Raw genomic sequence first — 25,553 nt, 5'->3', positions numbered from 1 at the left:
CATAAAGCCTCATTATAGGCACTGTTGCCAATTATAGTCACCAATTGCTTTGCCTTAATTCTGTTCTTATAATAAGGAGCCGAGTGCCATTTCCCACCTGAGCTCCTTTAGCTACTGCTCTCAGAAGGCACAGGTGGCCGTTACATTCTATGACACAGCCTTGTGTATTTGTCTTTAATGCCATTTGGGCTCTCAGAAATGTAGGCAACATTTAGGAAATGCCCTTGATTTGAAGAGTCCATTTCAGGGAATTACGAATCTTGTTCTTGTGCAAATTGAGTGTATTGGCTGTATATACTTCTACAAATGGGAGTTTCAAATCTTTTTTCAGTGATGGAATTATTTACATTACTCAGTGCTTCTACATGAATTAGAATATGGTACATTATCAAATATAATCACTTTCTAAAGGAGGAAAAGGAAACATCAGTTAAATCCAAGTGAGCCACTGACATGCCTAAAGTATACAAGGTGAAATATAATTGAGTTAGACATAGTACCTGATTATTAAAAAAAAAAAAACAAAAAAAGTGATTAAAATCTTCCTCTAAAATTATAATTTGTAATATAATGTAATAGTGCAGTAAACTTTTCCCAGAAAGTAATCACAAAGGTCTTACTGATACACATTGGGTACTACTGCATTCAATAACTTTTCCTGTATGGTCCAAACAGGAAGCTGATGCTTTGGCTGATGCTGAGGAAAGGTGTGACCAGCTCATCAAAACCAAAATCCAGCTGGAAGCCAAAGTTAAAGAAGTGACTGAAAGGGCTGAGGATGAGGAGGAAATTAATGCTGATCTGACAGCCAAGAAGAGGAAACTGGAGGATGAATGTTCAGAGTTGAAGAAAGATATTGATGACCTTGAGCTAACACTGGCCAAGGTTGAGAAGGAAAAGCATGCCACTGAAAACAAGGTACACACATGGGCAATCACATCAAGGGCCAAGAAACCACTGATTCTAAGAGAATGAGCCTGCAACTATGAGACATGTTGACTTTCGGAAGTTTTGAGCAGGGCTGTGTCTCAGCATCAAAACTGCTGTCTCAGCAGCAAAACACTGCAAACTGAAAGAGCAATTGCAAAAGCAGACATGTTCTACCAAATTGTTATGCTTTCTTACAAACCACAGGTGAAAAACCTCACAGAGGAGATGGCAGCCCTGGATGAGACCATAGTGAAGCTGACAAAAGAGAAGAAAGCCCTCCAAGAGGCCCATCAGCAGACGCTGGATGACCTGCAGGCAGAAGAGGACAAAGTCAACACTCTGACCAAAGCTAAGACCAAGCTGGAGCAGCAAGTGGACGATGTAAGCACACAGACACACAGCAAGAACAGCACAAGTGTGGAGTGAGACCTGGCTGGCAGAGCACTGAAGGTCTTGTTTGTTGTAGCTGGAAGGGTCCCTGGAGCAGGAGAAGAAACTGCGCATGGACCTAGAGAGAGCTAAGAGGAAACTTGAAGGAGACCTGAAGCTGGCCCATGACAGCATCATGGATTTGGAAAATGATAAGCAGCAGCTGGATGAGAAACTGAAGAAGTAAGTGTGGCTGTGGGGCCCTGAGGGCCAGGCTGGTTTTGACCTTGGGGGGTTTTGTTGCGGCACTAAGACGGTTTGCTTTGCCCCAAGGAAAGACTTTGAAATCAGCCAGATCCAGAGCAAAATCGAAGATGAGCAAGCCCTGGGCATGCAGTTACAGAAGAAGATCAAGGAGCTGCAGGCAAGTGTCTGTTCCTTCTGCTCCCTCTCTCCAGTGTCGGGTCAGGTGGGAGGAGGGCCTGGGCGTGAAGGGTTGTTGCTGCTGTTCCCCAGGCTCGTATTGAGGAACTGGAGGAGGAAATTGAGGCCGAGCGAACCTCTCGGGCCAAAGCAGAGAAGCATCGGGCTGACCTCTCCAGGGAGCTCGAGGAGATCAGCGAGCGCCTGGAAGAAGCAGGAGGAGCTACTGCAGCTCAGATCGAGATGAACAAGAAGCGCGAGGCAGAGTTTCAGAAGATGCGCCGTGACCTGGAGGAGGCCACGCTGCAGCACGAAGCCACGGCTGCCGCCCTGCGCAAGAAGCACGCGGACAGCACAGCTGAGCTGGGGGAGCAGATCGACAACCTGCAACGGGTGAAGCAGAAGCTGGAGAAGGAGAAGAGCGAGCTGAAGATGGAGATTGACGACCTGGCCAGTAACATGGAGTCTGTCTCCAAGGCCAAGGTACGCAGCTGCAGGCGAACATGCTCACAGGGTCAGGGTGTGGCGCACAGGCTGCCTTTACCAGCCACGTTCTCCTTGAAAAACCCTGCTGTGAGGAGAAGGCAGAGTCCAGGAGTTCATCTCCTTTCCTTCCTTGTGTTTGCTCTCTAGGCAAACCTGGAGAAGATGTGTCGCACTCTGGAAGACCAGCTGAGTGAGATTAAGACAAAGGAAGAGGAGCATCAGCGCATGATCAATGACCTCAATGCTCAAAGAGCTCGTCTGCAGACAGAATCAGGTGAGGAGGCCTTCTCTGTGTCGTGGACTGGGAGACCATCCTACAACAATTTCTTTGGGTCATGAAAAACAATGAGTATTTTTCTTTTTTGCTTTCCCAGGTGAATTTTCACGCCAGGTAGAGGAGAAAGACGCTCTGATTTCTCAGCTGTCTAGGGGCAAGCAAGGATTTACCCAGCAGATTGAGGAACTCAAGAGGCACCTAGAGGAAGAAATAAAGGTGATGACTATTCCTACAAATAGCCCCTGAAAACACTGTTAACTTCACACTGGCTAGAGTGTACATGGTCTAATTAGCACAAGTCGTACTGGGAGAAGATATTACTTTCTGTGGGGATGCAATTTTGCCCTCCAGACTTACCTTTCATTGCAAACACTGTACACCCTCATGTACAGTCATGTTAGCTGTATTAAATTAATTAATTGGAAAAGATTTCCCAGGATATTACCATTCATTGTCTCAATCCCACTCTCTACCCAGGCCAAGAACGCCCTGGCCCACGCCTTGCAGTCTGCTCGCCACGACTGTGACTTGCTCCGGGAACAATATGAGGAGGAGCAGGAAGCCAAGGGGGAGCTGCAGCGTGCCCTGTCCAAGGCCAACAGCGAAGTGGCCCAGTGGAGAACCAAATACGAGACGGACGCCATTCAGCGCACCGAGGAGCTGGAGGAGGCCAAGTACGTGGGGAAGGAGGGCAAGGCTGACAGAGAGGAAGAACAGGAATTTGAGGAGAGCACTATGATAATGTCAGGAAGAAGCCAATGTTCTGTTTTGGTTGGGAGGCCAGGAAAAAAGTCCATGCCCAGGGGAAAGGCAGGTTAAGCAAAGCTCTTCTCATGCAGAATAGCAGAGAGATGCCAAGTGGGAACAGCAGAGTGACCAGCCAAGACTGAATTGCTGTAGCCCAGGACTCAGCCATAGCAGTGCAGTGTCTTTGGGGTTCCTGCAACTCTGTGTAAATGGGGATCAGCCACTACCAAGTGGCCAAGTGTGCTCTTGTGAAAAACATACTGGCTGCACACCATGAGCTCCCATTGGCTTCCTCACATGGACCTGTGCTTATCTCCTCCCAGGAAGAAGCTGGCACAGCGGCTGCAGGATGCAGAGGAACACGTTGAAGCCGTCAATGCCAAATGCGCTTCCCTGGAAAAGACCAAGCAGAGGCTGCAGAATGAAGTGGAGGACTTGATGATTGACGTGGAGCGCTCAAACGCTGCCTGTGCAGCTCTGGATAAGAAGCAGAGGAACTTTGACAAGGTGTGTTGGGCTGCAGGCGTGGGGCTGGGGAGCAGGGCATCCCCTCCTGGCTGCCACATGCACACTCAAGCCCCATTTCTCTCCAGATCCTGGCAGAGTGGAAGCAGAAGTATGAGGAGACGCAGGCTGAGCTGGAAGCCTCCCAGAAGGAGTCTCGCTCTCTCAGCACCGAGCTGTTCAAGATGAAGAATGCCTATGAGGAGTCCTTGGACCACCTGGAGACGCTCAAGCGCGAGAACAAGAACTTGCAGCGTAAGTCCCTGGCCCTCTGCTGCTGGCAGGGCTTTCTGACTCTCCAGCTCTCCCCACTGCTGCACACGGGTCTGTGCCTGCAGCTCTGCAGAGATGCCTGTCACCCTGGTGGGGCAGGGCCCTTCCCATCTGGCTCTGTGCCTGACCAGGCCCTTGGTCTTGGTTCCCACAGAGGAGATTTCCGACCTGACGGAGCAGATTGCCGAGGGAGGAAAGGCGATTCATGAGCTGGAGAAAGTCAAGAAGCAGATTGAGCAGGAGAAGTCTGAACTCCAGGCTGCTCTGGAGGAAGCTGAGGTACAGCTTTCTGTTCTTAAATGCTCACTTACAACACAGTTTAGCAATCTCAGATACTGGTTATGAAATTATATGCATAGAGAATCAACTCCAGGCCCAGGAAGCAGGGGGTTTTCATTATTAAAGTAGTAAAGTCTTTGCATACACAGGAACCCTTTTTTCTTCTTCTCCTTTCTTGCAAGTGTCAGACCTCATGCTGGGCATTATACTTCAAAAGGAAGTTCAAGTAAAGTTACTGACAGTGTTATTTATACAATTAACTGTTTTGTGTGGTTTTTTCAGGCTTCCCTGGAACATGAAGAGGGGAAGATCCTGCGCCTCCAGCTTGAGCTCAACCAAGTGAAGTCAGAGGTTGACAGGAAGATAGCAGAGAAAGATGAGGAGATTGACCAGATGAAGAGAAACCACCTGAGAATTGTGGAGTCCATGCAGAGCACCCTGGATGCTGAGATCAGGAGCAGGAATGAAGCCCTGAGGTTGAAGAAGAAGATGGAAGGAGACCTGAATGAAATGGAGATCCAGCTCAGCCACGCCAACCGTGTGGCTGCAGAGGCACAAAAGAACCTGAGGAACACACAGGGAGTGCTCAAGGTATGTTAAGCTAAGGATGTGCACATAGGTGTCTAGCTTGTCTAGTACCATAGAATTACTGAATCATAGAATGGTTTGGGTCTAAAGGGACCTTCAAAGACCATCTAGTCCAGCTTCTCTTCTGTGAGCGAGGACATCTTGTGCTAGTCTGCTCAAAATCCTGTCCAACCTTGCCCTTAAGATTGCCATGGATGGGGCATACGTAATATCCTGTCACTGGCTAACAAGGAGGAGAGATCAGCACTCCTTTCTTCACATCTGGAAGCTGGAGAGCAATGAAGTTTTCCCTCAATATCCTTCTCTCCAAACTAGACAAACCCTGTGAACCCCAGTCTGCTGCTTCTGTATGCATTAGCAGCCCCTGGGTTCTCTCCTTTTCTCAGAACTCCATTCCCTACTCTTTCTAAGTCTAATTTAATGCTCTCTCCAGCCTGTTGCCTGATCTTGAAGGTGTCTTCCAACCAAAACCATCATTCTATGATAATAATTCTGCATATAAATGTACTTTACATCTATAAAGGCAAATATATTATACTGACATAATGATTATTAGACTGTTGGTAGTTGCCATTGTGTAACAGTGCTGTGTCACCTTATAATTTCTCTTTCCTCTCTTAAAGGATACCCAGATACACCTGGATGATGCTCTGAGGACTCAGGAGGACCTGAAGGAGCAGGTGGCCATGGTGGAGCGCAGAGCAAACCTGCTTCAAGCTGAAATTGAGGAGCTTCGGGCAGCCCTGGAGCAGACGGAGCGGTCGAGGAAAGTGGCTGAGCAGGAACTGATGGATGCAACAGAGAGAGTTCAGCTCCTCCACACACAGGTGAGATGCATCATTTGAAGGATGATGCTAATATTATAAATAAAGATCATAACTTTGAATTTAAACAGTAAATTTCTAAAGATAAATGTTCTGTTTTGGAACTCACTGGACAATCTTTTTTGTTGTTCAACAGAACACCAGCTTGATCAACACCAAGAAGAAGCTGGAAACAGACATTGCCCAAATTCAGAGTGAAATGGAGGACACAATCCAGGAAGCCCGTAATGCTGAAGAGAAGGCCAAGAAGGCCATCACTGATGTGAGCTGGGGGGGTCTTTTAATGCTTTATAGGAGTGCCTTCTTCCAAAAAGTCTCCATTCCCAAAATGGCTTGGGCTTTTTGCCTCTCCAGGCAGCCATGATGGCAGAAGAGCTGAAGAAGGAGCAGGACACCAGTGCCCACCTGGAGAGGATGAAGAAGAACCTGGACCAGACAGTGAAGGACCTGCAGCTTCGTCTGGATGAGGCCGAGCAGCTGGCCCTGAAGGGCGGCAAGAAGCAAATCCAGAAGCTGGAGGCCAGGGTGTGTAGGGCTTGGATTTGTGTGTGAGTGAAGATGTGATGTCAGCAGCCAGCAGGGAAGCTCCAAAGATGGGCTTCTCGTTGCAGGTGCGGGAGCTGGAAGGGGAGGTTGATGCTGAGCAGAAGCGCAGCGCTGAAGCCGTGAAGGGTGTGCGCAAGTACGAGAGGAGGGTGAAGGAGCTGACCTACCAGGTAAGGCAGGAGGCCTCCTTGGGCTGGCAGAGTGTTCTGACAGCAAGTCAGGTTGTGCAGCCACCATCCCCAAGGGCAGCAGTTAACCTCACATGGTGCAGAACCAGCCTCTACTTTTCTTCCCTCTTTGCCAACCGCTCTAGTCTGAGGAAGACCGGAAGAACATTCTGCGGCTGCAGGACCTGGTGGACAAGCTGCAAATGAAGGTGAAATCCTACAAGAGACAAGCTGAGGAGGCTGTAAGTATTGCTTGGAGCACGGGCAAGAGCCACCTTCCATCAGGGCAGCACACTCATTGAAATGAGTATGAACCCCAGCCCTGGGCTCCTCCCCACCAACTCCCTCTCCCTGCACAGGAGGAGTTTTCCAACGTCAACCTCTCCAAGTTCCGCAAGATTCAGCACGAGCTGGAGGAAGCCGAGGAGCGGGCTGACATTGCAGAGTCACAGGTCAACAAGCTCCGGGCCAAGAGCAGGGAGATTCATGGCAAGAAGATAGGAGAGGAGGAGTGAAGCTGTCATGAGGCAACAAAGTGACCTGAGGGATGCACAAAATGTGAACCTCTTGGTCACTTTCTTCTGCAGTGAATCCTTGTAGCCCTGTTAATGTCTAGAGAATAAAGCCTGTAGATTCCTTTGCAAACACAGCAAAGCTAAGCAGAGCTTTTGATTTACTTTTCAATTCTGCAGTTACTAAACTTTGGGGCATTTTCAAATGAAACATAGTTGGTTTTTTCACTTTAACCCTAGGAGAGCAGTAGAGTTATTAATATCAATTCCAAATTAAAAGAAATATTGTATTTGGATAATGAGTCATTGCAGTTCCTCACGTTCTCTCCTGGAGAAAAAAGCTGATGTTAAGACAAAATGGAGGTTGATGAAGAACAGAGATGGATGAACAGATTGGTAGAAATGTGAATGTCAGGACTCACCATCGGATCATCTTCAACCAATATAACATGTAGAGCCACCAGAACAAGCCAGGAACTGCTCCAGTACTGGGCAGTGTTTTCCACTATGGAAATATTGATATAAGAATACAATAAACGTTTGTGCCAAGAAATAATTTGGAGTTCTGTGTAAATACAAAAAGCTACAGGAAGGAGTATGATCATGTAAAATAATACTTCAAGTTGGATTAATTCTGGGAACATGACAGCTTTAAAGACATCACAAAATCTAGCACTTGACCCATAGATGATAATGCCAAAGTGCATCCTACCTGTCTGGCTGGTTGGAATGTAAATACTACCTGCATCCTGGCTGGATAAAGAAGAAACAAGTCACCCACACACTGTGGGCCTGTCTCAAGTCTTAAACAAATGACACCTTGTTTCCTGCAGGGCAAGAAGCAGAACTTAAAATACAGAACAGCCATTCTGTCCACTCAGGACCCTCATGCACTGCATACCTGCTACGGGCAGGTTTGACAAGCAGATATCAGAACTGGCAAATGAGTCTTGGGGCTTTCTCACTATGGAGACAATTAGGAATCCGTTGAGGTTCCTGGCTACCTCTACACTGCTACATTTCCAGGGAGGACTTCAAGAAGCTGGGAAGTTGCTGGGGAAGGGAGCTGGAGCTGTTGGAGATGAGGAGGGGAGGAGACAGCAGGACAGGAGCCCTTTGCACTGACCGCAGCCGTCAGCATGTTTGCAGCAACAGCATCCAGGATGGGGAGGTCCTCCTCCCAGGCACACTGAGGTTTCCACCCAGGGAATCCTCCCATGTTTTAACTAAATATGGAAGTACTCAGAGAGGCAGCAGCTAAATATATTGAAGGAAAAGATGACACCCTGTCTTGAGTCCTGTGGCACTGTAAGTGATGCTCTTGAGCGACAGCATCTTTAGGTGTGAAGCTGTGAAAGCTGCACCAGTGCCAGTGATAGCTGGGCTCCAAAGAAGGGAAAGCACCTCTCTCCTCTCTCCCTTCCCACAGTATCCTCCCAAGAACTAGGTGGGATTCCTTCTTTCCAGACAAAACCTTTGTTTCCACACCTTGCAAGGAAGCAAAAGGATTTTGTTTATGCTCAAGCATGTAATTCTTGAAACAAACGGACAAAAGATGGATACTGAATGCAAAAGCTTAATTGGAAAGTCAGTGTATTGCGTGTATGGCTCCATGAGTATGATTTGAAAGCTGTTGACTGACTAGCAAATACCACAACAACTTTGGGGAGCATATCTGGATGCCTCAGGTCCCTGTTCTCCTTGAACAATATTACAATGACCATCCAAAACAGCCTGTTCCTGACGTGGAAGAATCGTGACGCACTTGAAGCACTGGCAAGTGTTAGGGCTCTTCTCTCACCTCTAAGAAGTTGTGGCTTGAGAACTTGTTGCCAAATGCTCAGCTGATGAAAGGTTATGTTGCAGGTTCCTTAAATGACCAATATCTTGGTGCAATTATCTCCTTCAAACTGTATTTGTGGGAAATGGAGAGCAGTCTCACACATGGCACTGGGATGACCCAGCCTTGCCACCGGTCTTCCCAGGAAGCATGATGGGAGACTTCTTGGAATCAGAGTGGCATATTAGTGTGAAGGGGTAAGGAAAACTAATTTCCCCTCACTTTGTGATTTGCTGCCTCAGATGGAAGCCAGGAGTCATTTTGCATGGACACACTATTTCTGGAGCCAGGCTGCTTGTGACCTGACAAGTGCTGATGCAAAGGTAACTGATCTTGGGGAAAGCACAGGTCCATAATAGGCATAAAGGAATATCTCTAAGAGAAGGTTTAAAATAGATGCAACTGTTGATCTTCACTAGACTAGCACTGCATGTGGACTACAGAGTTATTAGAACTTATGCAGCTTGGGCATTAATGTGGTTTGTCTCCTGTGCACAAAATCTTCAGCATTAGAAGAGGCACTAAAGCATGGAGGAAGTATTTCTGATGTGGAGAGAGAAGTTAATTACAGAGACTCCTTGCCAGCAATACCAGATTCAACTTTCCAGTTCTCTGAGTCCTTACTGGCCACCTGCTTAGGACACAGAAACATTTTGTTGAGCAAAAAGGGCATTCCTTATTAATGACAGAAAAGGAGAGGAACAGAGAAAGAGAAGGAAAAAGAGAGAGAGGAAAAGGGAGGGTGGAAGGAAGGAAGCAAGCAAATGAACAGCATCTAGCTGATGCCACCTGACCCTGGACTTCAAGTCTGCAGCTTTTGATTATTTGTGAGAACATTTGCTAGTTACAAAACCAGCCCTCTTCAAGTAGTGGAGTGCAGGGAGCTGCTGTTCCCTGGTGCAGGATCGTGGCTCCAGTGGCCAGAGGTGTGCTGGGAAGAACAAAGGGATGCAGGGAACTTGCTTGGGAGCAACTGCAAGGGCTGTACCTCAGCTCCAGAAGGGGAACCCACAGTGCTCATGTTAACCCTCTGTCTATCCACTATTTTATGCCCATTGTCTTAGTACCTCAGTGCCTGTCTCACAAGGTGCACCTTGGGGAAGCAGAGGTACTGGAGAGGAGTGGGAGGGCAGGCAGGATGTGGGACTCTCCTAGGAGAGCTGAGAGTAAGGGCACACTGAGGTCTGCATCAGATGCTATTTTATAAGCACTTAATTTTTTGAGCTACTGGTTAATGTGACCCTAACATTCTATGATTCTATTATTCTATAACCTTTTTGCAAATGACCATGAACTGTAGAGCAGTGAAGTCATGTTTCTTCTCCTCACAGCTCCAACCTGCTCACAGCACTGGCATAAGTGTATCCTACAGGGTATCTAAATTATATCCCAGTCAATAGATTAGAAGCCCTGTGTGAGCTAAGAAATAATTGAAGTTCACATTTTAATGAAGGCAAATCTGGTACTGCACTGCATCTGTAAGGGCATTTCCAGCAGAGTTAGAGATGTGATCATCTCACTCTATGCAGCACTTGTCAGGCTGCACATGGAGCACTGGGTCCATCTCTGGTCTCCACAATTCAAGAAAGTCTTGGACTAACTGGAGAGAGTCCAAAGGAGGACCATGAAGATGACCAAAGGACTGGACAACCTGCCTTATGAGTAAAGACTGAAGGATTTAGGTATTTTTTCCCTGTAGAAGAGATGGCTTAAGGACCAACCTCATCACAGTTTTGCAGTACTTAAAGGGGACAGAGGCTCTGTCTTCAAAAAGAGCCACATGGAGGGGACAAAGGGTAGTGGGTGCAAATTGCACTGGGAGAGGTTTTATCTTGATGTAAGAAAGAAATTCTTACAGTGAAAACAATCACTGGAATGAGGTCCCCAGGGAAATGGGTGGAGTCCCCATCCCTGCAGCTTTCCAGGTTGTGTCTGGACAGAGCACTCAATAATCTCATCTATGCTCCCTTTCCCATGAGAGGCTGGGACAGATGATTTGTTGAGGTCCCTTCCAATCTGGGTTATTCTACAGTTCTATGATTTTTGAGGTTTTTCATAAAGAAGATTGTGTCAAAAGAGATGTAATGTCTGTATAACTTCCATTTATATTCTCAAAAGAGTCAGGCTTGAAAATGCTGCTGATGTACTTCCATACCAAGATCCGTAAGTTTCTGTTGTAGGTGAGTAAAAGCTCATCACCTTTTTTTTTTTTTTTTTTTTTTTTTCCTTCTCCCACTACAAGCTTCTGTCACTTCTACTTCATTCTCCAACATCTCAGACATTTCCAGACATCCTATTCTTGCTATTGACTTCTCAGGTTTTCCACCATACTAATCTTCTCTGTAATAGGAGCTCCAGTGTGTGATGGAAGAAGTATCCTCTATATCCCTATCCTCTATATCCCCCTCATTTAACACACTACTCAAATGTCATCCTCTCAGGTTTGCTGTGATGATAAGAGAAGGATAACTAAATAACTGTAATGCACTTTCAAGGAGTCCTTATTCTAATATCCCAGGTCATGGTTTTTTACTTTCCTGTTCACTGCTCTGTGAAGTGATATATTTCCCTGAACCACAGATTATCTGTCAGTGTAGCTTTTCAGGAAGCTTCTTGGAATACACACTGAAAAAAGATGGCATCACCTTTACAAAAATGCAGCTTCCAACATCCCATACCAGGAGAAGTAAGCACTTTGATTTACATTAATTGAAGCAACAACATGAGTTATACCGAACAGTAAGAATAGAGGGACAGGACTTGGAGAGAGAAAAACCAGCCGTTCATATAAAAAAACCCCACCCAATAACTTCCCCAGCCTTCACCAGCAGCAGTATCCTGGGACTTATGCTGTAGCTCCATGCATTTTAGCTTGCATTTCTCATAGCCCATGCAATGAACATCCTGCCCTGCTTTTGATCCTAGAGGAGATGTTCAAGTCCCTCATTAGTTACGATCATTAGCAACTTCCTTGCAGAGATCAGTTCTTGTTTTCCAATTTTTTATTCTTGTCAGCATGGAATTCTCTATTAGGGATGCCAGAGCAGATCTCTCAGACACATCTCTTTACAAGGCAACACATTGTAGCAGCCACAATTAGGCACACAAACAGCCTGCACAACAAAAGAAAAGATTCCCTCATTTTAATTTAATCATACCTAATTCCTATGGATTTTTATATGCCAGGTTTGTCCTTACCATTGCCACAGTCCAGTCCTCAGCTGCATCTTTGCAGAAGGATAGGGCTGAGAAGTTTTGCTCTAGTAGATTAGAGCATTGGCGTTTCTATTCAGCTTGTCCTAACATTCCTGGGAGCTCTCATTTTACACAGAGGGCAGCAGAAATGCTGCTGCAGCAGAGGCTGGGTGTTTCCTGTCAGACAGTTAATTGGAGTCCATGCCTTGCTCATACTGAGAGTGTGGCCAAGAACAGCACTTGCAAGCTGCAAATCCCATGGGGAACATTTTTAAATGTAAAAATCTGGTGTTTCAGATAATCCACAGAAGCACAAAACTTAATCTAACTGCAAATATTGGTATGTCTGTCTGTTTTATCTGTGAGCTTTTTACTGTAGGTTGTCACACAGCAGGTATGACTCTGCACATCTGAGTGTTTCATTGTTTGCTACAACATTTCTTCAATGTTTAACCTTGAAAACGATAAAAACTATCACGGAAGAGTGATCCCATTAACTGCATCACTGGGGCTAATTTGTTCCAATATGATAAAAGGTCTTACACGATGATCCAAATTATCTCAAGGATCAGTATATGTCCATGAATCTTTATGTAAATTATCAACATTTTATGGGCAGGCGTGAGAAAGTGCAGCAGTTATAGTATCATCTGAAGAATAAAAAGAGCACTAAAGGATAACAAGCAGAAAATTTCAACAGTTTGTGCAGGTTTTCACTTAAGAAGGGAGGAACTTTCCTGAAAGAATATATATAAATAGAGAAAAGCATGAGGATCCCTGCTAACTTGACGTCTTTATTGGATACTTCAGGTTGTAGGACAAAATAATATCTTGAATGGTAACACTTCTGTTAGAGCAAATTTGATATACCCAGGAATATATAAAACAAAACAACAACAGAAAAAACAACCCAATAAACAAACAGATTGCATTATTGTATAGGTGATCTGTTGTTTAAATCATGCTTAGTACCAAGAAAATAAAATATTGTACCTGTGATAATAGACTTTTAAAATTTTCCTGATTGCAAGGCAGTAGATCTGTCAGCTTGACATCTGCATGAGACAAATCGATAGAAACCACAGTAAGAACAGAATTTGAAAGTGAAAATGTATCTCACAATAAGTTTGATTTCAAAAGAATCAACAGTGATACGGATAAGAATCATCTAGTCAATACAGCATGATGAGATTTTGAAAAGTATAAGCATGCTCCCATGTGACCCGGGCAAAAGAAATTACCTTGTGAATTGAAAGACAGGACATAAAATGTGGAGATAAATGCTTAGCTGGGGTGGGAAGCCGTGAGCAGAGTCCCACAGAGATGAGAGTTAAGACTTGTGCAGTCGACATATACATGAATGGCCTGGAAAAAAGGACTTAAAAGATGACCTCTATAAAATCAACAGTTGTGTGGAAAAGGCGAAGATAAATAGATTGTGTCTTACGAAGACAGAAAGCAACCAGTAACAAGTAAACATCATGTCTTCCTGCATTTCTTTGTCATCTGCTACATGAGGCAACAGCACATAAATTTTCCTGTGCCATCTGGCACACATAAAACAGTACCTCATGTGACAGTTCTGACTGCTAAACTGGGATGTATCCTGATAGCCTGTGGCCCAGTCGTACACCTAGGACACCATCCTCCAAGCTTGTTACCTCCTCAGGGTGGTTACTCAACGGCAACATCTACATGGTCTTTGTACCCAAGAGAGCACACCTTGTGCACAGGGGCATGTGGTGCAGTCTTGGTAACACCCCTACTGGGGCTCCTGAGCTGTGGCCTCTGGGCAGCGTGTACTGCCTTCCTTCTGTGCATGGGTTGCAGGACACTGTGGTGTGACAACTGTTTCACAGCCCTCTAGATTTCCACAGCCTTCATCTTTATTGCACATGCCTTTATTGATCTTCTCTGCCCTTTGATACATAAGCACACCAGCATTCACTGTAAAAGAAGATATTTCCCAAACAAATCATGGAATCGCTTAGATTGGAAAAGACCTTCAAGATCATCAAGTCCAACCATTAACCCCACGCTCCGAAGTCCAGCACTGAGTCGTAGTCCCAAGTGCCACATCCAGATGACTTTTAAACACATCCAGGGATGGTGACTGAACCACCTCCCTGGGCAGCCTGTTCCAATGTCTGACAACCCTTTCAGTGAAAATGTTATTCCTAATATCTAGTTTAAACCTCCCGTGGTGCAGCTTGAGGCCATTTCTTCTTGTTCTGTCACCAGCTACCCTATCACCAGGAACCATACCTTGAGGTATGCCTGCCTAGTGTGAAAGAATCATCTTTAGAAAGCTTTTATTAGTTTCTGGATTTCACTTCATCTTCAATACTCCATAAAATATCAAAGGATGAAAAAGCATTTAACCACATTTCCAATCAAATTTAAAAAAAAAAAAAAAAAATCTTCAGGAAGGACTTCCAGAGCATCTTACACCAGGTACACACCATGTATGGGCTGGAGCAAGACTCAGGAATTACAAGGTCTGGGGAAGGAATGACTGTCCAGAGAGTCGGGGATTGTACTCTGGCCATCAGCAAGAGGTAACATTCTGCAACCCAGTCTCAACTACAGGGGGAAGTGAATGAAAGGCAATTTGTCAAAGGCAGGCCAAGACAGAAGAACCTGTCTGGACACCCAACTGTGCAGGCAAAGGAGCTGTGACAATTCTGATCTAGCTGGACTAAAACACCTAGGATTTGAAGTAAGGCCATCAGGGAAACTGCTGTTAGGGTGGAAAACAGCCAAGCATTGAGCTCTGTGAGGTAGGAAAGGAGTGTTTCCCTGCTGGACAGCCAGCCTGCCAGATGAGCCCCTTCAGCTGGCAGGGCTGCAGGGTCTTCTGCTGCTCTAAATATTCTGGCAGTGTCTGAGATAACAAGTGAATGACAAGCATTTGGAAAGTTCCTCTGGCTGACCTGTCTGGGAAGGCACAAACTCACTATTCCTTTTCTGATTTAGCCATGTGTGCTACTTGCTCAGTGTTGACAAGGAGGAAGCTTGATGGAAAACTAATTGATCAAAACAAAAGGGAGAAGAACTGACAAAAATGGCAATATGTTCCAGTGTCTCACCACCCTCATAGGAAAGAATTTCTTCCTAATGCCTAGCCTAAATCTGCCCTCTTCCAGTTAAAGCCCTTGCTTCTTGTCCCATCACTCCATGTCCTCGTAAATAGTTGCAACCCAGATTTCTTGTAGGCCCCCTTCAGGTGCTGGAAGGTTCCTATTAGGTGTCCCCGGAGCCTTCTCTTCTCCAGGCTGAACAACTCCAACTCTTTCAACCTGTCTTCATAGGAGAGGTGCTCCAGCTCTCTTATCATCTCCATGGCCTTCTAAAAGCTCCATGACCTTCATGTGTTGGGAGTTCCAGAGCTGGACACAGTGCTCCAGGTGGGTTCTAATGAGAGTAGAGTAGAGTAGAGGGGCATAATCTCCTCTCTTAAGCTGCTGGTCACCCTTCTTTTGATGCAGCCCAGGACACAGTTGGCTTTCTGGGCTCCAGCACTCATTGCCAGCTCATGTTGAGCTTCTCATCTGCCATGAGCCCCAAGTCTTTCTCCTCAAGGGCTGTTCTCAACCCATTCTCCTCCCAGCCTATATTTGTGCTAGGGATTGCCTCAACCCAGGTGCACTTGGCCTGGTTGAACTTCATGAGGTTGGCATTGGCCCACCTCTCAAGCCTGTCAAAGTCCCTCTGGATGGCATCCCTTCCCTCCAGTGTGTCCAGCTCACTACACAGCTTGGTGTAATCAGAGATTATTGATTTTTTTCTATTATGGGAAAAAATAGGGACTTACAGGGAAATAAGCACCACTAAAGTAAAGGAAGTATTTTTAATGAAGTCATTTACACAATAAATGTCATTGCCAGAGAGCTCTTTGAAGTAAAATTGGTCCTAAAGTGATTAAATAAAAGGAAATATAAACCATCTAAGGCTCTTGAACACAATAATGTGTCCTCCTATGAATGTCTAACCTCATAATTTCATAATGTTGAAAAATATACAAATGAATGTTATTTTATATTCATATCCAGAGATGGAATTCAACCTGATGTACACTTGGTTGGCTCAAGGCTGCTGTTCTTCCTGATACATTGCACTGTAACATTTACTAATCTGATTAAGAGAAGCAGTGCAGACAATAATAAAATCCATATCTCTTACCCAAGGTTTGTAAGTAGAGTGCTCTGTAAAGGGATAGCTGTCATCAGAGTTTTGGTGGCCTCAGAAGAGGTTAAAGTATGCACCCAAAGGTCACAGTGCTTGTCCAGTGAATGATTGTTCCTTCTCCCATAGCTCAGATTCATGGAGCATCTATGGCCTAGAGTTATTAGCAGTTACCCTCATCCCTCCAGTCAGCATTAACTGAAATCCCTCCTTAGGAGTCTTCTCATATTATTTATAGGAGATTTATTCACATAGCTAGTGAGACACCAAAATTTTCTAATTATATCTAGTAACATCACTTCCCAGTTTTCAGTTCATTCGTTTTGCCAGACAATACTTTGCCAAAAACAAGGTTTGCCAAAAATTCTTTGCCCAAAGACAGAGGAGGCATCTGCAGCATGTGCTGACAAGACTCTATAAAAGAGTCCATATATCTGGGCTGTCCTGTCTCCAGAGGAAACTTCATGGTAAGTGCATGTCTGTGGCTGGCAGGAAGGGACAGCGTCCCTGCAGTCCACACGTCCCACTCCAGCCCTGCTGTCCCAGTGTGTGTGTCTGTGTCTGCAAGGATTTAATAACTGTAAGATAACGCACACTGGTATTTCCACTTTGTGATCCACCTGTGGAATTCTGTGCAGCAGTAATGAGGAATATGCCATTTCTGCTTTACAGCACTGACAGTCTTCCAGCCTGCAAGACATCTGCAAGACAAAAGAGGTAAGAGCTGAATTTACTCACACTTAAGGGGAAAACAAAAAGGTGGCAGATTTCTGTAGAACAGATTTCTTTGTTGTGTGGTACAAATTTCTTTAAAACTGTGTGGGCAATGGCTGTACACCCATTTATTACTGGTCACTGCTTGGTTATGGTAAATACAGCATGCTGATGGTTGGGTAGGTTGCTCTTGGCAAACTAGCTTTGAAAGTGGCTGTGCTTGAAGCTACTAGCCACTGATGTAGTGCCAGGAAATGCTTCTTGGGGATTCCTCATGTCTAATTATGGATCAGTGAAGTAAATTATCTGCTTTGGCATGAAGACCAGATGGATAAAGACAGCCAACAGAACTGACTATTGCAAAATCTTAAAGGTTTATAACAAATTATATGCATTAACTCTATATGATACTGGCCACAAATGTATGTGGAAATACTTTTCAGATTACATGGCAGGGTTATCATGTGCATATGGACCTTCTGCTAGGAAACCTGGTAAAAATGCATAAAATTAACTAACCAGCTAAACAAACAAACAAAGATGTACTGCTCCTGTTCCTCTGAAACAAAACAGTAAAAAGGAGGATCTGCATGCAACTAGGAGTTGCAAATGACAGCATTTGGTTGGCTTATTTAGGCAGCTAAAAATCAGGATGTGACATCTTAATAAGTTGCCTGTTTGTCTAACCTCCTAAGAACTCAGGTGCTTTCTATTACTGGGCATGTGGCATTTCCTTGGAAACCCAGTACTGCCTTTACATATCCAGCTTTGATTTGTCAGTTCTTCAACTAAGGTTTTTAACTTTGCATATAATTATTTTTGCAACAATTGCTATAAAAATAAATAATTAGGGATGCAGTATTTTAACTTGCTGTATTATCTGTCCTTATATCCCACTTGCTCAGATACTAATTCTCAGAGTTAAGTGGTCTCCAACAGACTTCTATCATTACCAAAGAAATGTCAGTGCAGCTTATTTAAGGTGACAGCCATACTAAAATTTAAGCATAAGATTAAATAGACATTAACCATAACTGATATACTTAACCTCTTGGACAACGAAACATGGACAAGAAAACAAAACAAAGAGTCTGATTTCATTCAGAAAGATGTCCAGTATTATTTTTCTTAGATCATTGAAACTGTTCTATTGTCCACATCCAGGATTATTTCTAATTTAGGCATGGGTATAGCTCTTCACTTAAACCCAGAAACAAATTTGTATCTCTAAGACACCTAAAGGACAAAATTTGCTAAGCAAAGGGGGCCCAAATAGCACTGACTAGTACAGTCAATAGCACAGCTAACATTCACAGGTCAGTTCAACAGTAGGAAAGAATTGTTGACATCTAACCCCTGCTTTATTATCAGAATCTATGCTAAAAAATGAGGAGGGTGGAATCTAAGCTCCTTTAGCCTTAGGAATTTTGTTTTGCTCAATACATGCTTTAGATGATTGCCCTTGCCACAAGGTCACAGGACCCTTCCTCATGCTGGAGAAGGTGTGCCATTGTGCAACCAAGAAGGCAATATTCTTCAGTATGGTAGGAAGATAAGCAGGATGGCAGTTGCTGGAATGATGTAGTTGTTTAGAATCTATACTCTGTGTTTCTGCCCCTAAAATTGCCCCTTGACTGACACAGAGAGAGGGTGCACACCTTATTTCAAAGAGTTACATTATGATGCTAGGCTGCTTAAACAGTCTGTGATGAGAAGCAAACAACTCCAGTGAAAGATTCAGAGCACTAGCAAAAGACATCAAGCACTATTAGTCCTCAGAATATCTTCTGGATTCAGCTACCTCTTTTTTTGTGTGTGTGTATGGGTAAGGAAGGCTTTTAATGTGGGCTTTTTGGTTTGGTAACTCCAGTTACATGGTGTGAATATCCCCTTCCTCAGCCATGGTGCCTCACTGTGATGTTTCAGTTCTCCTTTGGATCTAATTCCTTAATATTAACTTGAAGAAGGGCACAAAGCATTTACAGCACACTTTTAAAGCTTTGAGCTTACAAAATGACAAGTGCTTTCTTGATGTTGCATTGAATCACAGTAGCCTTGCAGCATTCCTCCAGAAATGCATCCGTTTAGAATTTTCCTGGTGAAATCTCCAGTGTCCTGGGGCCTAGCAATCTGACTGGAAAGAACAACTTTTTGAGGGGTTAGGGGCCCTAGACACAAAATATGAGAAGAATGTAGAAGTTATCCTGCTCAGCTTGAAAAGGCAGAATTTATTTTGTCATTTCCCAAAGATATGTAGATGCCTAGAACTGTGAAAAGCAGCACAACTCTTTCAGTTGGCACTTTTCAAAAATTGAATCACATCATAGCACACGGTAGTGCTAGAAATATGTCAGTGCTAGGAGCCCAATATTTATCATCACTGTTAGCAACCTAAATGGTGGATGGAATGTATTCTCAGGAACTAAGAATACTGGACAGATGAGATCAAACCAAGGGGCTCATTAATATACTACAGTGGAATGTTGCCACTTAAGAAGGCTCCCAAAGGCCTTCAGCTGACAAGAACCTAACAAATTTTAGCAAAGACAGTGTGAAACCCTGCATGTAAGAAAAAATACCCCCATACAACAACATATGTAGCTGTTGCTTGGCTAGAAAATGCCTTTGCAGAAAAGGGTCCTGTGTCCTGCTGCACGTGTAAGAAGAGTGCCCCTGGGGGGATGAAGGCCAACAGCACATTGTCAGGCACTCTTAGCAGTGTAGCCATCAGGTAAAGTGGTTCTTTCCCTGCATTCATCTCCCACATCTGGAGCACTGTGTCCAGTTTAGTGATCACTGGTGGCAAGAAAGGCATGGACAATCTAGAGTGAGTCTGGTGGAGAGCTTGGAACACAGGTAGGACCAAAGGCTGTATACAGAGAGGATGAAAGGGTGGGGTTTGTTCACTTTGGAGACAAAATTAAAATGTGGTTTTCTTATTGCTATCTTCAACAAAAGGGGGTGGTTATACAGTAAAAAGAGCCAGACTCTTCTCAGATGTGCAGAGAGAAAGGATGAAGGACAACAGATGCATGTTTCAGCAATAGAAATAATGTGTTAGGAAAAAGAAAATCTCCATCAGGATCGTCAGACATTAAACAGAGATGCAGAGGCACTGAAGAATCTCCATTCTTGGGGATAATGAAAATGTTCCTGGGAAAGGCTCTGGGTAACTCAATCCATCATTTGTCCACCTTTGCTCAGGAAGGTGACTCAAAAAACTGCCTAAAATTCTTCCTAAATCACACACCCTATGACACTCTCTAGGTTTTTCAATAAACTGTGTGACAACAAAAATTATGGACACATTTGAGTAACCTATCTGCTCTTCCACAGTGTTCTCTGCTGACAAGCTCCTCCATAAAGTGCAGCCATGTCATCAGACGCTGAGATGGCCATCTTTGGGGAGGCAGCTCCTTACCTCCGGAAGTCAGAGAAGGAGAGAATTGAGGCCCAAAACAAGCCTTTTGATGCCAAGTCATCTGTCTTTGTGGTGCATCCTAAGGAATCCTTTGTGAAAGGGACAGTCCAGAGCAGGGAGTCCGGGAAGGTCACTGTCAAGACTGAAAAGGGAGAGGTAGGTAAACTGCAGGATTTACAAGGAGCATTAAATTCCCACAACGAGAACTTAGCTGGCATGCATGGATCTTTGTTTCTTCTGACAGACCTTGACCGTCAAAGACGATCAGATCTTCTCCATGAACCCCCCCAAGTATGATAAAATCGAGGACATGGCCATGATGACCCACCTCCATGAACCCGCTGTGCTGTACAACCTCAAAGAGCGTTATGCAGCCTGGATGATCTACGTAAGTACCAGCAGCAGCCTTCCTTTGGGCAGGCAGCAGGAACGGCTCTGCCAGGCTCAGGGGAAGCCAACGTGCTGTCTCCCTTCCTCCAGACCTACTCGGGTCTCTTCTGTGTCACCGTCAACCCCTACAAGTGGCTGCCGGTGTACAACCCGGAGGTGGTGTTGGCCTACCGAGGCAAGAAGCGCCAGGAGGCCCCTCCACACATCTTCTCCATCTCTGACAACGCCTATCAGTTCATGCTGACTGGTGAGTGGCTCTCAGAGTGATTCCATCAAGAAGACATTTTAAAAGTAATCACAGATTTTCCCTGATAAATATGCCAATATTTTCTTAATGTGTCTTCAGAATTTTCCTTCAGCCACAGCGTTAATCACTGCTAATTTAAGCAGAATTTTCTCACATCAGTATTTCTAAAAAGGAACTAGAGTACCAGAGGTAGTTAGCATGTCAGGAAAAACAATAAGCCAAATGGACTAGGTGGAGCAAGAAATACAGTAATGTCTGTAATGAAATATTGAAATTTATCAGGGTATGAAACTGACGTGATGTGAAATTGTGTCTATCGATGTGAAGCTAATTCATCAAACTCGAGCCCTCTCCACACACTACAAAGGCTCCTTAATAGCACTGTTTGTATTTATCACACACATTGTGATCTGTATTTCTCAAGAATACCACTAACAGCATCTTCCATTCTCCCTCCTCCGCAGATCGCGAGAACCAGTCGATCCTGATCACGTACGTAGATCCCTGCTCAGGTCCCTGTGGGGCTGCCCAGGGCCAGGGGATCTCCTGCCTGACCACACGCTCTCTGCTTCTCTTGCCTTTGACAGCGGAGAATCCGGTGCAGGGAAGACTGTGAACACCAAGCGTGTCATCCAGTACTTTGCAACAATTGCAGCCAGCGGGGAGAAGAAGAAGGAGGAGTCTGGCAAAATGCAGGTAAATTAACAGACACTGGCTTGAATCAGGACCTTCCTCTGTTCCCAACATGTTGTTTTGGAAAGGAGGCAGCAATAATTATGGTCCTGCAGGGAACGCTTGAGGATCAAATCATCAGCGCCAACCCGCTGCTGGAGGCCTTTGGGAACGCCAAGACCGTGAGGAACGACAACTCCTCACGCTTTGTGAGTTGGTGCTTTGGGGAAAATCTCTGAATTTGGGCAGAATCTCTGAATCTCGGGCTGAAATGCTGCTTCTTCTGCTGAACAGGGCAAATTCATCAGAATCCACTTTGGAGCTACAGGCAAACTGGCTTCTGCTGACATTGAAACCTGTAAGAGGCTCCTCTGGCCTGATCCCATTCCTTCCCCAGTTCCCACCTCTGCGTGTGGCCTTGTGCCTGACTCTTCCTGCCTTCCTTGCCAGATCTGCTGGAGAAGTCCAGAGTCACTTTCCAGCTCAAGGCAGAAAGAAGCTACCACATCTTTTATCAGATCATGTCCAACAAGAAGCCCGAGCTAATTGGTAGGAAATACTAGAAGTTGTTGGATGGATTCTGAATGTGTTTAACTTCTGTCTTCATTCTTATGCCCAGATACGTCCTTTCTTTCTTTCAGACATGCTCCTCATCACCACCAACCCATATGACTACCAATTTGTGAGTCAAGGTGAGATCACTGTTGCCAGCATTAATGACCAAGAGGAGCTGATGGCTACAGATGTAAGTGAGACAGAGCATATTGTTGTGATGAAATTGCCTTTATTGGCCTAGGGGTTTATTTGAAGTATTCTGTTGCCAGAGTGCCATTGACATCCTGGGCTTCACTGCTGATGAAAAGACAGCCATCTACAAGCTGACAGGGGCTGTCATGCACTATGGCAACCTGAAGTTCAAGCAGAAGCAGCGTGAGGAGCAGGCAGAGCCTGATGGCACAGAAGGTATTAACAAAATCTAGAACTCCCAATAACAGAGACAGTTACGTAGCTTGCAGTTTGCCTTCAGGTATCTTGCTCCAAGTTACTTTTATAAAGACATAAATTTCAGCTCCCATAATATTCATGCTTCCAAATTTCCCTTCAAGATATCATAAAATTGCAGTGCTGAAACCTACAGGTGCATCTTAGAGGACATGCAGTTTCAATAATCACTTCTCCTTTGTCACTGCCTCCCTCTCTGTGCATAGTTGCTGACAAAGCTGCCTACCTGATGGGTCTGAACTCAGCAGACCTGCTCAAGGCTCTCTGCTACCCCCGAGTCAAGGTTGGGAATGAGTATGTGACCAAGGGGCAAACTGTGCAGCAGGTAACCACCAGCTGGTAACTGGGAACCTCTAGCTTGTATCACGTACTTTTTGTTCCAGACACTGTTTTTCTTTTGCTCCATTCTTCTTCGCATTAGGTGAACAATTCAGTGGGTGCTCTGGCAAAGGCTGTCTATGAGAAGATGTTCCTGTGGATGGTTGTTCGTATCAACCAACAGCTGGATACCAAGCAGCCCAGACAGTACTTCATTGGTGTCCTGGACATTGCTGGCTTTGAGATCTTTGATGTAAGGAGCACAGAAATCAATATAAAATCTTGAAAAGCAATTAGAGGTCGAGAGAAAATGTGTAATTGTGGTGTGGGGTTTTTTTAAACATTCAGTTCACTTGCAGCTTCAAATCAAGCGTTGCATTTTTTTTTTTTTTTTGTAAATAGTTTATTTTTCATTTTCTGGAAATGTTTTCCTTCCTTGTATGTCCAATGCTTTTTCTTCAGCACAATCCATGATCCTCAATGGTAGGGATAAGACTACCAAATCATTTTGCAATTTGATTTAAAAACAAATTATATATGTAAAGATTATTCAGGTAACAAAGAGGAAAAAAATAATCAAAACTGCTTTAAAAATAGTTAATGTGATATTTTAATTGTAAAACATCTTAACTTTAACTTGGCATTGCTGCATGGGATCTGGAGAGTACAGGAGAAAGTTCTGCAGGCAGCTCTTCATCTTGAGAATGGCTAAATCTTGTCTTTGCACTGAGCAGTTCAACAGCCTGGAGCAGCTGTGCATCAACTTCACCAATGAGAAACTGCAACAGTTTTTCAACCACCACATGTTCGTGCTGGAGCAGGAGGAGTACAAGAAGGAGGGAATTGAATGGACATTCATCGACTTTGGGATGGACCTGGCAGCCTGCATTGAGCTCATTGAAAAAGTATGTTGATTACATTGAAGATTTTATTTCTTCTTTGTGATAGAATTTTAGGGTTTTACTTCAGCATTATTTTTCCTGCTTCACAAACCTAATTACCATGCATTTGTGTTCCCAGTTACTTGCATTCAAAAAGTACCTTTTAATTTCAAATATTGTCTGCATTCAGAAAGTAATCTTTAAGTGTCTTTGTAATTAGGCTACAAATGATAAATATTTAGGTTATCCATTAATTACATTATTATGTAGTTAATTATTATTAACTGTAATTTTTCCTGTTTGGCAACAGAATAATTAAAATGATCTCACTTAATTTGATGGCAAGGATTGTCTGCACGTGTGTTTTCTAGTCTACAAAGATGAAATATATCTTATCAGAAACCCAAACACAATTTTCAATATTATCATTTCAATATTTACACTCTGATTTCTCAAGCCCAATTTCTAAATAAAACCACTGGTGCATATAGATAAAATGTACTAGATAAGCAGTGATGAATAAAAACATCACTATGAACTGATGTCAATTTGTTTACCATCCTCTTGTATAAGAATGAAGAGAGAGATATCTCATAAAAATATTTCAGAAAGCAGCTGAAAGGTTTTTTAATCTGTTGAACTAAGATCAATTTTAGTAAGACACCATCTACACAAATTTAATTTGGGAAAGCATTACTGCAAAAGACAAAAGTCTCCTTTTGATTCATCAGAATTTCTAAATTACTTAGAAAACTGTGTGAAAGTGACGCTGAGTTTTGAAACGCGTTAATTTCAGACACAAATTCATAATTTGTCTAGAACTGAATGTGCAAAACATAAAAAATATTTCTCAATTTTGACCCAAAATTTAATAAATTTCTCAGCTTCCTGTGCCTTACTGCAGTCGCCCTCTGAAAGTAGATCTGCATTTTACTGATGCTATTTTTTGCTGCTTCTTCCAGCCCATGGGCATCTTCTCCATCCTGGAAGAGGAGTGCATGTTCCCCAAGGCAACTGACACCTCTTTCAAGAACAAGCTCTATGACCAGCACCTGGGCAAGTCCAACAACTTCCAGAAGCCCAAGCCTGGAAAAGGCAAGGCTGAGGCCCACTTTGCTCTGGTGCACTATGCTGGCACAGTGGACTACAACATCTCTGGCTGGCTGGAGAAGAACAAGGACCCTCTGAATGAAACTGTCATTGGGTTGTACCAGAAATCATCTGTGAAGACCCTGGCCTTACTCTTTGCCTCTGCTGGTGGAGAGGCAGGTCAGTTCTCTCAAATATCATTTATTTGGTGCATGATGGTTCTGTAAATTTATAGGATCATGAATGGATCCCAAAGCCATAAATGTTGTTTCTTTATCTTCACTTTATCAGAGGCTAGTGGTGGTGGTGGTGGCAAGAAAGGTGCCAAGAAGAAGGGTTCTTCTTTCCAGACTGTCTCGGCTCTTTTCAGGGTACATAAATACTTTATCTTTCATCTATGCAAGTTAGAATTAAACTACACTTTCAAATGGCTCAGCCACCATAAAAGCAAACAAACAAACAAACAAAACCAAGCAAAGAACTTTCATTCAAATTCTCATTATAAAAAAACACACCTTATGGAATGAAAAATGATATTGGAATGCTACACTTACACTTCAGATAAACACGGATTTTCTCATAAAGCTCTGAAGTGCCAACAATCTATCTATCTATCTATCTATCTATCTATCTATCTATCTATCTATCTATCTATCTATCTATCAATTTTGTTA

General features: G+C 44.0%; 1 protein-coding gene and 1 long non-coding RNA gene across 2 annotated transcripts in view; one reads left to right on the top strand and one right to left on the bottom strand.

The window, feature by feature from the left end:
* LOC127391678 (myosin heavy chain, skeletal muscle, adult-like) overlaps positions 1 to 25,553 on the top strand; it is a 107,843-nt gene that overhangs the window by 7,181 nt on the left and 75,109 nt on the right. The window contains exons 2-15 of the mRNA XM_051634709.1: positions 20,525 to 20,668; positions 20,761 to 20,917; positions 21,382 to 21,409; positions 21,505 to 21,613; positions 21,706 to 21,798; positions 21,884 to 21,947; positions 22,040 to 22,138; positions 22,231 to 22,334; positions 22,414 to 22,552; positions 22,798 to 22,916; positions 23,013 to 23,162; positions 23,644 to 23,814; positions 24,753 to 25,059; positions 25,171 to 25,250. Of these exons, the coding sequence (XP_051490669.1) occupies positions 20,525 to 20,668; positions 20,761 to 20,917; positions 21,382 to 21,409; positions 21,505 to 21,613; positions 21,706 to 21,798; positions 21,884 to 21,947; positions 22,040 to 22,138; positions 22,231 to 22,334; positions 22,414 to 22,552; positions 22,798 to 22,916; positions 23,013 to 23,162; positions 23,644 to 23,814; positions 24,753 to 25,059; positions 25,171 to 25,250 (1,764 nt within the window). The remainder of the gene's footprint in view (positions 1 to 20,524; positions 20,669 to 20,760; positions 20,918 to 21,381; positions 21,410 to 21,504; positions 21,614 to 21,705; positions 21,799 to 21,883; positions 21,948 to 22,039; positions 22,139 to 22,230; positions 22,335 to 22,413; positions 22,553 to 22,797; positions 22,917 to 23,012; positions 23,163 to 23,643; positions 23,815 to 24,752; positions 25,060 to 25,170; positions 25,251 to 25,553) is intronic.
* The window catches only part of LOC127391681 (uncharacterized), a 184,778-nt gene that overhangs the window by 158,334 nt on the left and 891 nt on the right, over positions 1 to 25,553 (bottom strand). The gene's annotated exons all lie outside the window — the stretch shown is intronic.

Source organism: Apus apus, chromosome 17 (genome assembly GCF_020740795.1).
Source record: "Apus apus isolate bApuApu2 chromosome 17, bApuApu2.pri.cur, whole genome shotgun sequence".
NCBI classification, from domain to species: Eukaryota; Metazoa; Chordata; class Aves; order Apodiformes; family Apodidae; genus Apus; species Apus apus.
This window is presented reverse-complemented; position numbering and strand designations above follow the sequence as displayed.